Genomic DNA, 14,622 nt, shown 5'->3' with positions numbered 1-14,622 from the left:
CACTAAGTCCGCCGTTAGCTTAATGGGCTCCAATCCTCCCCTATTGTCAACGTCGTGAGCCACACATTTATATTTCCAACTTGAAAAGAAGTGCTTTAAAAGACAGGCTGCCGGTTTAAAATACAGCTCTATTATAATATTGGTTCTTAAAGATTTAAACAAGATGACGCAAACAAAATGTGATAAAAAAAACCGGGCAAGTGCGAGTCGGACTCGCGCACAAAGGATTCCGTACCATAATGCAAAAAAAAAAAAAAAACAAAAAAAAAACGGTCACCCATCCAAGTACTGACCACTCCCGACGTTGCTTAACTTTGGTCAAAAATCACGTTTGTTGTATGGGAGCCCCATTTAAATCTTTATTTTATTCTGTTTTTAGTATTTGTTGTTATAGCGGCAACAGAAATACATCATCTGTGAAAATTTCAACTGTCTAGCTATCACGGTTCGTGAGATACAGCCTGGTGACAGACGGACGGACGGACGGACGGACGGACGGACGGACGGACAGCGAAGTCTTAGTAATAGGGTCCCGTTTTACCCTTTGGGTACGGAACCCTAAAAATGAATATAAAATAGTTAACAGTTAATAATTAGTTAGTTATAATAGATTGAAAAACAGCAGTTAGGACAGGACTAAAGTATATATCGTAAAAATAAATACTTCATGTTATAAATGACCTAGCCTAAGAAGAAAAATAAATAAATGGAAATACTTTCCATCCTAGCGTAGTTAGCGTGGGAAATCAAGAAGCCCCTTTAAATAGGTTTTGATTAATTTTATAGCCCACTAACTATAGCCCATGTTTTTTAGGAATAAATAATGAGTTAATTAGTTAGCGCTGGGGCGTATCAAAGGCAACTAATATTTACCGACAAACGCCACCCGAAAATTAAAAATTATTTAATTACTTATTAAATTAATTAATAACATTTATGTACAAAATAAATGATTGAACCGGTCAGCGAAGAATAACTCCGTTGGAAAGCAAAAGTCTAACATTTTAACCGAACCCTTGCTGACCTTCTGATTTAATAAATAATATATTTTTTTTGTGAAATTATTTTAATACTCTTCTCATTGAATTTTATAATATTTTTTTTTTTTTATTATGAATGGGCTTACTCATGGCCACAGACTAGCCGATGTTTGGCTTCATATTTAGCCAAATATGAATGTTTCGATTAATTATAAATAAATATTATAGGACATTCTTACACAGATTGACTAAGTCCCACAGTAAGCTCAAGAAGGCTTGTATTGTGGGTACTCAGACAACGATATTCCGGGTGTGGCCTGTAACACGAGCAAATAATTAAAACATAAATTGTACTCCTCAAACGGTGACACTTTTGTTCAACAACTTTTAAAAATTATGAAGTATTTAGACTCCCTATTTTTCATACAAAATAAATATTATCTTCAATGGACGCCATCGCCACGCCATTTCAATGTGATTGACGTTGCTTGTCAAACCTTAAACATAACAAAATTCGCAATACATTGCGTCTTTGAATAATCTTTAAAGTGTATTAAAAATCAAACTACAAGTTATTTTTTAAAGTCGCTGAACAAATGTTGATCAGTATGAGGAGTACAGCCTACAGTTAATTTTTTTGCTCATATTACAGGCCACACCCGGTATATAATATACAAATACTTAAATACATAGAAAACACCCATGACTCAGGAACAAATACCTGTATCATCATACAAATAAATGCCCTTACTGGGATTTGAACCCAGGACCATCGGCTTCGCAGGCAGGGTCACTACCCACTAGGCCAGACCGGTCGTCAATACTAATTTATTATTTATAATTTAGTATGTAATGTTAATGTTATAGTGTGTAAGATATTTGCTACTATAAGAACTTTGCAAATAACATCTGTGTAATGTAATGTGCATGATTATGCAAATAAATAAATACAAATACAAATACAATATTCTCTTGTCTGACCATTTAATATTTTACTTTTCTAGGTATTAGAAATAACATAAAAGTGGCCTAATTAATTCCATATAACTAAGAACATTATTTTAGTTGGCGTTTTCTATAATCGACTGGTACTTGGAAAGGCACTAAAAACCGTTGGGTGCGTGGCCAACATGCCAACCATTTACGCTTACGCTCCGTAGCGAACGTAACGCTACTGTCACGGTCACACTAATATAGAAGAGTGAAAGAGAGATACAAAGCGTTTAACTGTCGTAGCGCAAGCGATTGTCATGTTGGCTAGGCACCCTTACAATCAGCATCAGTAAGATGCCGTCTAACTCTAGTACTTTTACAAATCGAGATCAAAAACATCTTTACAAGCTAACGTTCAAAAATATATTTACACGACCTTATTGTCAGCTAGTGTCTTAATAGAGGTAGAGTGTAACATTTGGAACATCTTATTTTCGAACGTGGTCAGTATTTTAGTAATTCCGTTCAAGAAAGTGTAACTATGTTTTAAACGTCGTTAGACTGAAAATAAGACAGAAAGAATGAGAATAGACTCCAATAAAGCTGATTGCCTTTTTACGTCGCTCTCAAAATAACAGAGTCCGAGTATTTACCGTCGCGTCGCCGCAGCCACGCTTTCTTACCACATACATAGGTATATGTACTTATACACCTTATACTACGCTTTAACACTACAGATTCAGTAAAAGTACCTTAGTACAGATGATTCCCCTGCTACGGTCCGTATCTTAACAATCTTAAGAAAAGTAAGTCATTCAGCCAATGAGTTAATTTTTGTAAGTATGGAATTAACATTATTTCCTCATACTATCAGGGCAACCTCAAACTTTTTCGCACCGATCCCTCGTGACCGCTCGCACTTGTCCGGTACCCACGAGTAAGCAATCAGGCGACGAGGTGAAGCCTCGCACCTCACTCGCTACACTCAAATGAGGTACAGTCACCTGCAATAATATGTTACTCTTCGAAGGCCGCAAAAATATGTGACACGCTCTTATGGCTCTACAAATAAGATCGTGTCAGATATTTTTGCGGTCTTTGTTGTGTAACATATTATTGCAGGTGACTGTACACCACTCACCAACTTAGTGACATATACCTAAATAATTACTGTCAAAAGAAAATTGCATTTCACTTATTTCAATCTTTAAATAATACTACGATGTACAAAATACTCGACATAACATAAAAATGTGAGAAAATGATTTAAGAGAAACACAATTACACTGTTTATAAAAACACAATGAAATTAAATATAATTAATCAATTTAAATGAATGTTTACATCCCAGCTTATGACAACTGCTAAGATAAATAAATATGTCTCTCGTGAACGGTTCACCTTGGTACTGAGTCCACCAGTTGGTACCGTTTACTCGTCTCTGGTCGACTGTCTGATACCAGTAACATTTTAATTTGCAACATCAATACGCCGTAAAGCGTTTGTGGGTGCACTTATCTTTGATGGGCTTCGAGCGCCCACCGCCGCCGCCGCCGCACCCGCACCCGCACCCGCACCCGCACCCGCACCCGCACCCGCACCGGCGATTACTAATCAAAGAGTTTTCAATATTTCATTCACCTTCCTACATAAGTACTAATATTAATGAAATTGCTTTCTTTTCATATTTTTGTAGCGTTTCTAAGTAGTTCATCAGCTTATGTTATTAAACCTACATGGAAGTTCAAAGAATAAATAAGAAAATCTAAGTAAATTAATTTTAATTAGCATATTAGGTAAGGTGGGGTAAAGACTAACATAGTTTATTTTGCTCGGGGCAAGACAAACAGTATGAGGATTCTCTTACCCCACGGAGGATAGTCTGACCCCACCTTACCTCTTTATTTTAGATATGTTAAGTTAGTGAAATAGATGTCTGAATGCGCCTTTATATTACTTATGAATATGAAATATGTAGTAATTAAATAAAAAAACAGGCGTGTTCTGATTTTAATAACAGGCTAACAATTTTTTAGTGGATTAGATACAGATGTAATGGATTTAATTATTAAAATCAGAAGACGCCTGTAAGTTAATTATATTATTAATTATGAAAGAAACAATTATAAATGGGGTAAGTATATTAGACCACCATAGTTCTACGGCGCTACGTATGCTACGCCGCTATGCCTCTACGTCACGCAGCACGCTACGAAATGCTACGGTTTGCTACAACATAGGTAAGTACATTATTTGCCTGTCTGTCTATAAATGACTACGACCATGGCTGATTCGCTACAATACACGGTGTTTTTGCTTAAACGCCGTTAACTTCGGGGTATGGCTGAGTACTAAGTAAAATGAATAGCATAGTTATTTTTTTCTTAAAAAGTAATTAATAGCGTTGTTGTAACACGGACATTAGGTATACTTAAATCCGACAAGCAATTGAAAATCGATGACATTTTGAATATCGAATTGCACCAATAACATAAATGTAAAAAAGGAGAGCCAAGTTCAATACAAAAATTATGCTTGGCTGTGGGGTTCGCCGCAAAAAGAATGGAGATCTTAATGAGTGCCAAGTTCTATGCAAAATCCAAATATGTATTTATAGGAACAAAATAATATTATAAACAAGTATTAAACTCTATTTCTTTGCTTTATTGGATACCTATAACAATTGCTATTATTTAAAAAAATGTGAGATCTTAAAGTAGGTTAGATTTGACTTGGCCAGTTTTCATTACATCAATCATTTTATAAAGTTATTCAACATTGTTGTTATAGGTATCCAATAAAGCAAAGAAATAGAGTTTAATACTTGTTTATAATGTTATTTTGTTCCTATAAATATATATTTGGATTTTGCATAGAACTTGGCACTCATTTAGATCTCCATTCTTTTTGCGGCGAACCCCACAGCCAAGCATAATTTTTGTATTGAACTTGGCTCTCCTTTTTTACATTTATGTTTTTGGTGGGATATCAATACTTTTTGTAAAGAAAACTAGGCAGGTATTGAGATTTAATGTTTTTTCTTGTGTTTCCGCTGTATGGTTTTTACTTCTGTTCTTTGTATAATTATGTGGTGCCGCGCGCCGCCGACGACACACCGTTGGCCGGTTGTTTAGAGCGTATTACAAGTTTTTTTGTATGGGGATACCACATATTTTTTGACTTAACTTTATTTTTATATAGCAAATATAATAATACATATATTGGGGTAGTTTCAAATATCTGCTTGTAACGGTTCCAACACTACAATAAAAAAATATTTTTTTGTATGGGGACCCCCCTATTTTTTAACTTTTTTTTATTTTTAGATTTTTTCCTACGCTTACACACAATTACCGAGCTGGATTCCAAATTTCATCCTTCTAGGTCATCTGGAAGTAGGTTAGGTTTAGGTACTATATGTCAGTCACAATAAAAAAAAATTGTATGGGGACCCCCCTATTTTTAAACTTTTTTTATTTTTAGATTTTTTCCTACGCTTACGCACAATAACCGAGCTGGATTCCAAATTTCATCCTTCTAGGTCATCTGGAAGTAGGTTAGGTTTAGGTACTTATATGTCAGTCCCATTAAAAAATGGTTTTTTTGTATGGGGACCCCCCTATTTTTTAACTTTTTTTTATTTTTAGATTTTTTCCTACGGTTACACACAATAACTGAGCTGGATTCCAAATTAGGATTAGGTTTAGGTACTATTAGTCAGTCAGTCAGTCTTAAAATTTACGACTTTTTGACCTTCACATCTTCATAACCGTTTGAGCTAGCTTCATGAAATTTGGGCTTCTAGATGTCCTTATGGATATAATTAAACACACGTAGTTTTATGTGTTTACGTTAAAGATGTTTTGAGTTATAGAAGGGTCAAAAGTGGCACCAAGTGGTTCGTGTAATATTACACTCGGCGCTGGCTAGCCAGTTCCTTTGCTTGAACTTGGCTTGACACGCTGCCGCGTGTCTAGATGTCCGAGATAGTACTTGTTTGCGTTTAGTAGCAAATCAAATGTGGGTCAAACAGAAAACTGTGTTACGTCTTTCCTGTAGACATACACAAGAGTTAAGGGTTATACAGGTTAATTTTCTTATGTAACCCTTATCCACGTGAAAAAGTCCTCCTTTTATTTATTTTAAAACTGATACTAAACACTAATCAATATGTGAACAGGCTTTAAGGCAAGTGTACACGCTTGCAGGGGCCTTATCAGATAAAAATAAATCATGTATTATCTCCAAAATGGAGTTAATTAGAATGCCGGTTTCTTTGAGAAAATTATGTAGGCAATTTAAGATCTGAATGTACCTTTGAAATTAACGGACTTTAAAAAAAACACCGTGTCATATATATTCTAAGATATCTATCATTTCGCTCGTTGCATAAACCACAACCAGTACTAAAAGGCATCTCAATGTATCAGTTTGTTAAACGTATTATCTAAAGCTTAGGTGATGGTAGCAACACACGACACGCGTGTCACGCACGCGCGCACGCGCGGCGCACGCACGGCACGCACGACCGCTCATAACGAGCCCCGGCTCGACGATTCAATCAAACTATCCAAACTACACACAATATGCATATTCCTATTCTTGCCCCCCCCCCCCCCCACACCACTCGCGAGTGAACACTCCGAATATTAATCACGAACGATACCTATCAACTAACCACTACTGATCCACAATTGGGTCTAAAAGTTTTTTAGTTTAATGTTTGTTTCCTTTCATCCTTTCCATAAAATAATAGAAGTACGAGTAGGTAAGCGAATTGCCATTGCAATCCAGCGCGGTAACGCTGCCTGCGTGTTGGGCACCCTCCCGAAGGCACCAAATTTTGATAGGTATTTTTAGTTTTAGTTATTTTAATTGTAGTTAGTTTTAGTTTTATATTCCTGTTTATGTCTTTTAGTAATTTATATAATTTAATATTTTGTTAGTGCAATAAAGATCATCAGTAGGTACATACCTACTACATAGTTTAATTATACACTTTCATGCGCGAGAGGGCTTGGGCTATAGTCCCCACGCTAGCCCAAAGCGGATTGGGGACTTCACATACACCTTTGAATTTCTTCGCAGATGTATGCAGGTTTCCTCACGATGTTTTCCTTCACCGAAAAGCTAGTTTTTTTATTTTATTTTATTTTCTTTATTGGAGAAACAACAGAAGTAAGTACATAATAGTTAATGGTAAGTTATATAATTCAAAAGATGTGCACCTACCTCCTAAAACGCTCTCACTTAGAACTATACATAATATAGGTAAAGGTATGCTACGGTAAACTTAACTAAGCTAACGCACACTAGCGACAAGATGCAATGAAACCAGCTAAATATACAAAGAAATTATGTTGTCTCAGCTAGAATATCAAGAATTTGTTTTTGGAATAGTGGTAAATATCAAATGATATTTCGTACATAAGTTCCGAAAAACTCATTGGTACGAGCAAGGATTTGAACCCGCGACCTCCGGATTGAAAGTCAGACGTCATATCCACTCGGCCACCACTGCTTATGCTGTATTATAGCTTTAGGTAATTACTTTCATTATGTACTTATACAGTACAGTCAGCTACGTTGCAAAACTAACCTCGAAAAATAAACTCTCCATCTTATAAAGTATTCATTTGAATAGAGTAAAAATGGGTAGTATTGTATGTATTGTACTTTATCTTATAGGGTCATATATTTATAGTATAATTTATACAATAAATATATGACCCTTTAAGTTAAGTTTGATGAGAAATAAATGATGATTTGATTTTTTGAGTGTTTTTTTTTAATCGAGCCGTGCAGGTTTAATCTTTTTAGGTTTTGTTTAGAGTCTGCCCTATTAGCTAATATATTCATTTAGTCTGGACTAGTCTTCGTGTGATTTTTTTTCATGGCATTTGCCCTTGAATAATAACGTGTCAAACATTCTAAGTACTTATATATAAACTACAATTTTGCGTTACGCCCCTCTTAACTGGTCATGGATGCACCTTATATCTTTGTGATAAGGTTCACATTGTTAGTGTACAGCTAGTGTACGATATGTATGTAGGTAGAGCACGCGACGAAACGACCGCACTCACAAACTTTTTGCATAATTGCCTTTTAATGATGTTTCTTTAATTAAGAACAAATATTAAGTTAATATTGGTTAATGTTATTAACATGGCGGTTATTAAATCGTTTGTTGTTGTATTTAGGGGGAGGGGGAGGGGGAGAGGGGAAGGGTCACGCATAATCAGAGGGGATCAGTGTTAACGGTCCACCAAAATAAAATGTACGCTAGGTAAATAATTACCTAAGCAATTGCTTGGGATTGGTTTTTTTACGAAAACACTCTGGATTATTTTCATCGTTCTTAAGTGTAGTATATCCAATAGGAAAAATATCGAGCGAATGAAGAGAAGTGAAGTCCTTATCGAACGAGCGAGCGAAGCGAAGTGAAGTTCTTACACACGACTTGGAACACACGTCAGGCTAAGTAAGGGCACATCCCGGCATTTCGATGTTTTTAAGGTGAACTGTCAGAGGATAGTTTGATGGACAATAGCTTAAATCAATCTGTTCTAATTTAAATTAAATTGGGTGAACGTATAGTTGAGGGCATTAAATTTTGAGCAGGCTCGATCAAGAGGTTTCAGCTAGACGAGCTTAAATAAAATGCTAAAAAGCTATTTGTGAGGGGCTATTCTGGTCATCTTATTTGCAAGAAAGTATGGCCGAGTTTGGTATCAAATGAAGGTGCTCGGTTTACAAACAAATTTGCAATATTTTTTTAAATTTAAAATTTAAAAATAATGAGCATGATAAAAAGGAAATAAAATAAACATAATATTAGTATTTTCGTTTGTGAAGAAGGATTACAACTTACCACAGATATGGTTTATTTTAATCTCTACGGTGACTTACATTTTATCAGTTAAGGGCTCCACAGACCTTGCAATGAATCGCACGCGGTTTTCGATCGTTTGCCGACTAAGTAGCACTGCGTTCCGATGGATCTATTCGGCGAACCGTTCGGGTTCTCAGTTCGGAGCGAACTACTAAGCTAGGTACTTTAAGTTCAGAAAGCTAATATTATGTGCATTGCAGTCACTACACGTGATTGGTATGCCATTTTGGATTCTTGCGCAATTGGAAAGCATTGAATAACCAATTAATTTAGCTAATAGGACCCTAAATGGAGCGAAAATTGCGGAGCGTGATGGTACATCAAATAGATTAATGATTATTGTACCTAGGTATTGTTGTAGTGTATTGTATTTTTTTTTATCTGGCTGGTAAATTTAAAAATGCAAATAGGAAAAAAAATACAGTAATTAACATTTAGTCATGCAAATAAATCAAATAATAGGTACAATAAAAAATAATGTCAGCTTCAGTCAGGAGCTTAAAAAAATGTATATACAATTTTATGTCATACGATACGGTAAACAATAACAAAAACACTATAATTCATCCGTCATCTCAGAGTATTTCAAACACTCACGACACACATTCACCCATGTGTCAGCAAACACGTCGCAGTCAGGAGCTGATGTCAAGAACGAGCTAATCGTCCTGATGGCTCGGAGAGCTGGGAAATTCTGCAGGAACCTGTAAGCGCTAGAGGAACAGCCAAAACACTAGGACACCGCGGCCTGAGCTGGTTCTTAGTTAGGCACGAAGTTTGCTACGAACCAGTGACGTGATTATCCATAACTCAGAAACAAATATTCACAAGGAAATGCCCTGGTAAGGGTACCAGGAGTTGAATAAGCAGGGTCACTGCTGACTAGGACAGGAGGCCGTTAAAATGTTTTACCCACCACTTTTTCTTTGCATAATATTTGACATCTAACAATTTTTGCACTTGGATTGTCCACGTCTTTTATAAATCACCAACCGTTTCCACTCACGCCTAATAGGTAATCCCCCCTCCACCTTAAAACAACCCCCCGATATTTGCACAAACTTTCAGGTGTAATGTTTACGAAACCCCATAATAATTATGAAATTTTCTAAAGTAATTTCAAATGTTGATGGATATGTAGCCGGGATGAGATACAGATTTAGACATGTCCATTTAAATTTGTTTAAAATATAAGCGTGTTTTAAGTACCTACTTTTTCATTTCTCATGCTTGCAAGTTTATTTATGAAGCGCGCAAGTGGGTTCAATGTGATATTTGGCGCTTGGTAGTTTTACTTTCCTAGCTTGACCGTTTTTTTAGTGTATGACATCTGTTTTAGTTTATATATTACATACGTATCATAGCAGTGTGACTACTTAAAAAACAATAAATCAAAATATTCATAAAAAAATAAATAGGTAGGTACCTGATTTTTTTTAAAAGAAAAATCCATCGCTCGCAGACGTATTGGTTGATAATATAATTAATTACTTGATTTGTTTCCTAACCTCAGTTAAACTGATACAGCGTATTAAATTACCATAAGTGGCAGTATTCTTTAATCCCTTGGGATGGCCACTCGGTTGTTATTGGGATCGCATCTATTATCCTATCGCCTGCGGCTCAATTATGCCTAGATCCGCACGAGTAGATTTATAGTTGATATAGTTGAGTGTCAGATCAAATACATACGCAAGACATGTGAAATAATACATTCATAGATGAATAAACGGTGATCGGACGGACAGTCTCCATACTCGTACCGCGTACATACTCGTACAACGCCACCTGCCTAAATAATCATCATTGCAGACGCCACTATTTATCAACTGTTCTGGCCTTTAATTCTAGGGTCAGCAGTTTTTAGGGAAAGTTATACACACCATTTTATTATAGTATTAGGTACTTATTAAAAACGGGAACAAAATATTTATAATTACTTATAAGTGAAGACCTCTTTAGTTCCTTTATCGGAACGCCTTTAGTATCAACATCTTGATCAGCATGAATTTAATTTAGATACCTACGCTACGCTAAGGTTAACAAAATGGTTTATAAATTCACCATCTAGGTTCATATTGATTGATTGATTTATTTATTTATTGGTAAAATTTGTTGTTTTACAAGTCAAGATACAGGACGATTTTGTGATTAAAACAAATAGTACGGTTTGATTCCGGTTTATTTAAATATTTGCAGAGTCCTTCCATTGGACGGCCGGCGCGTCGCTGCCACAACGTCGAGGCGAGCGGCTCGCCGGCGGGCGCGCACTGGGCCGTCGACAGAGACAACATATACAAGTCATACTGCGAAACAAGGAGAGACGACGACACCGGCGCACACCCGTATTTTTTATAATAACAGTTAAGTCAATAAGTAAATAAGTTATCTAACATCATACTTATAATAAATATTTTTTAATTTATCTAATAATACTTAGAATTAATGTTAACATACCATACGTTGGTCACTTCTGGCTTACATAAATAACGCCTACATATATTTTGACCAAACGAAGTGAGGTCTTATAGGCATCTAGGGTTACACTTTTTAATCTGTAACTTTCAAATATTTGTAAGGAATTATCATAAATGTTTCTTTATTTAATGTTCCAATAAGTAGCAAGTATTTCAAAGTTACGAGTATTAATTACACATTTTGTGGGTAAATAAATTCATTAGCAAATTACATTTTGACGGCATCTAGTGCTTCATAATAGTTATAAAAATTCTTATTAATTAAAAACCACAGTCTACATGCACTTCAACAGTAACCCAACAGTGACCAATGTATGATCCTCCCCCTTCAACCCCCAACCCCCGCCGCAGCCGCCGGGAGCGCCCAGCCTTCACCCCCGCGCGAGAGCGCTCACTTACTCTTAAAACTACATTTAAACTGTAACGTTTATAACACAACAACAACAACAACATGTAGGTGCACCGCGAGTGTCAAATGAATGTCATGGAATTTCGAAGTTTAAATGTAGCTCCTAGTAACAACAGATAGATTATTATAATTATAATTTTTATGACCTTTTTTGGTAAACGTTTTTGGAATTTTTGGTAGATAGGTATGTAAAAAACTGTCATATAACGATGTTATAAACATAATAAATTAAATGTTATACAATAGTAAGTAAGTAAGTAAATACACTTTACAATAGTTATAATCGCTATGAATAGTTCTTTACAGTTTATACTTTTTTATAATAGAGAAAAAGCGAGCGCTTAGCAACACCAGGGATTGTGTTCCGAAGGGGGTTATTACCTAATATTAATTATCTTAGCGCAGATCACTCCAGGAGCCACCAGTCACATTCCTTCCGCCACCATTCTGCCAGACCCACTTGATATCTCGGGTGAACTTCCCCTCATGGGCCACCAAAGGTGGACTTTACTGTTTTACTAATTATGATATAGTTTTTAATAATTCTCTTTTGAAAAATCTAAAACGAGGTATCCAAAGCATTCGGAACTTATGGATTTGAATTCAGAGGTCTCCAAGCTTTTTGATCCGTGGGCCATGGTGGCATTTTTGTGATCCTGATTTTTTGGAATTTAGTATTTTTTACGGGCAAGATTTTGGAGACTCCTGGGTTAGATTAATTGACAACCTCGTAAGGTAAATATTGAGTAGTTGACATGCCCTTAGTAACATTGCGCCTACAGAACCGTCCACAGTGTATGAAGATCTGAGGGCTCAAGTGCGACATGATACGTTGAGTTGTGTGAGGGAGTCCGCTGATTAGTTGTGACGTGTAAGAGTCAGACAGCCGAATGGTCGCGGGGGGTGCGGGGAGCGGGGTCGGCGGGGGTATTAGTCTTCTACACCCTCGTCAGAGCTTCTCCTGTGAACAGCAAATAGTTTTATTACGGTCAGAGTAAATAGCTATACAGTATTTATAGCCCGGATACTAAAAGCTATATTTTTACCGGTCTTGGAAAAAACGTCCTTTAAAAAAACAATTTAAATTTAAATTTTGCAATGAGTTTTTAGGTTAATTGGCGTCTTCTAGAAAAGGTTGACGCTTGACTAGGCCATATCACAGAGAATTTGAAATAGAGATACATATATTGTCAGTAATACATTTACTGCTATCTTTCGACACAAATCATTAACACTTTTAGAACGTCCACTTGACTTTGATCCTTCTTTTTCACTGATAAGTTGTAAAATTTGTTACATGTCAAAAAGTATCGCCATCTACTCGACAGTACTCTAAAGATATGGTGTTATCGCTCGAAAAGATGGCACCATACCTTTAGCCATATCCATAGTTGACATACCTCGTATCAACAAGAGGGGATGCTCGTTCGCAGCGGTACAGCTGCGACACCCCCGTGTACTCGCAGAGCAGCGGACGCACGTGTGTCGTGCCCGGCCCTACGGCGTCCGGCTCCGAGCGCTTGCCGTAGCGGCTGCCCATGAAGAACCTGCACACAATTAACATATTTTGAAACTTAAAGTTTTTTGTCAAAAAAATGTTTTTTGATTCAAGCTTTTATCGCGGACTGTACTTCCCTTTCAACGGGCAATACTCATCGACACAATTGTATCAAACCCAAACACAATGAGGGTGCGTTGTCTTATCACCGTGTTTCTGTGGCCTCTTCCTGTGTCCATCATCAGATCAGCTTGACGGTACCATAATATTGCATTTGTCACCCAACTTCTAGACACGGTTGCTGCGGCGCCACTGTCGCCAGTTCCTTTTTCTTTGAACTTGTTGGACACGCTAACGCGAGTCAAATTTTTTTTAGTAAACGTAATGTATGTTTATTGTGTTGAAAGGATTCAGAATTCGAACGTACTCTAACATCAGAATGATGTCATTTAGTTATCATTTAGATGTCATTCTATTTATTGACCTATCATTTCTCGGGGCGAGGAGTCTCTGCGCGCCGGCCGCGCCCGCGCCCGCGCCCGGGGAGCGCCCGTAGCGGGACCCCAGCACGAACGGGAGGGGGGACACTGCAACAACAACACACGTCAGAGGTGATCGAGTCCATAACATACGATTATGTCTCACTTTACTTTGGCTTTGTACGGGTTAACAAATTTATACACTTAAACCTTCCTCAAGAATCACTCTATATAGATGAAAACCGCATAAAAATCCGTTCAATAGTTTTTGAGTTTATCGAGAACATTACAGACAGACGCGGCGAGATAAATAATGTTCACAGTCTGACTGTTTCCGAGTTCTTCAACAATCGCGCAGGCGCAGCTGGCAGGGCTATGCCGGGCTATGACATGACGACCTCTCACGACACGACGGAACTACACTTACTCTCAGCAGGCTTCTCTTTGGCGTACCACACCCACATGTCGACATGTCGGTCACTCACGGCGCTCTGTAACAGTACTCTCGCCGCGCTTCACTTCAGTGATCGTGTACGTGCCAATGAGAGGTCACTCACGACACCTCGGTCATTGACTAAATGGAAATCCCTCATGGTACTTATAAGAGTGCTCAGACTTACTTTCAGCGCGCTTTTCTTCAGCGACCGCGCAGGCGCAGAGCGCGGCGGCGGCGCACCACACCCACCACGACATGACGGTGATGGTCACTCACGACAACCTTCAACAGAAAGCGTTAATAAGCCTCACCGAATTCGTTGACGGCTGATATATAATAAATATAGTGAACGGTACTGAGTTACGTCTTAATTTTATAAACTTCGACTCGTGGTAAGTTTCACTTGCCCTCGCAATTATTGAAGTGAAAACTTCTTTAGCGGCGCTGAGCACTTTTTGAGGTGGGGAAAAAATGATAAACTCGATACAGCGTAACGCGTAACGTAACGCTGACGT

The 14,622-nt window shown here is 37.3% G+C and overlaps 1 protein-coding gene across 1 annotated transcript; it reads right to left on the bottom strand.

Annotated features, from left to right (window-relative positions):
• Positions 1–12,332: 12,332 nt before the first annotated feature.
• On the bottom strand, positions 12,333–14,391 carry LOC134676969 (RYamide neuropeptides). Its single transcript, XM_063535346.1, has 4 exons — positions 14,292–14,391; positions 13,677–13,779; positions 13,095–13,241; positions 12,333–12,652 (listed from the first exon to the last, which is right to left on the bottom strand). The coding sequence occupies exons 1-4, from the start codon at positions 14,362–14,364 to the stop codon at positions 12,625–12,627; spliced, it is 351 nt and encodes a 116-aa protein (XP_063391416.1). The 5' UTR covers positions 14,365–14,391; the 3' UTR covers positions 12,333–12,624.
• Between the last annotated feature and the right edge of the window lie 231 nt (positions 14,392–14,622).

This window comes from Cydia fagiglandana, chromosome 25 (assembly GCF_963556715.1).
Source record: "Cydia fagiglandana chromosome 25, ilCydFagi1.1, whole genome shotgun sequence".
NCBI classification, from domain to species: domain Eukaryota; kingdom Metazoa; phylum Arthropoda; class Insecta; order Lepidoptera; family Tortricidae; genus Cydia; species Cydia fagiglandana.
Note: the sequence above shows the minus strand (reverse complement) of the source record. Positions and strands in the feature narration are given on the sequence as shown.

What these genes read in the sequence shown, in the direction of transcription:
- LOC134676969 (XM_063535346.1), bottom strand. Translation starts at nt 14,364, where the DNA reads ATGTCGTGGTGGGTGTGGTGCGCCGCCGCCGCGCTCTGCGCCTGCGCG. An exon ending in CTCGCCCCGAGAAATGATAG is followed by an intron (nt 13,242 to 13,676) that starts GTCAATAAATAG and finishes AATTGTGTGCAG; the next exon opens with GTTCTTCATGGGCAGCCGCT. An exon ending in TCCCCTCTTGTTGATACGAG is followed by an intron (nt 12,653 to 13,094) that starts GTATGTCAACTA and finishes TGTTCACAGGAG; the next exon opens with AAGCTCTGACGAGGGTGTAG.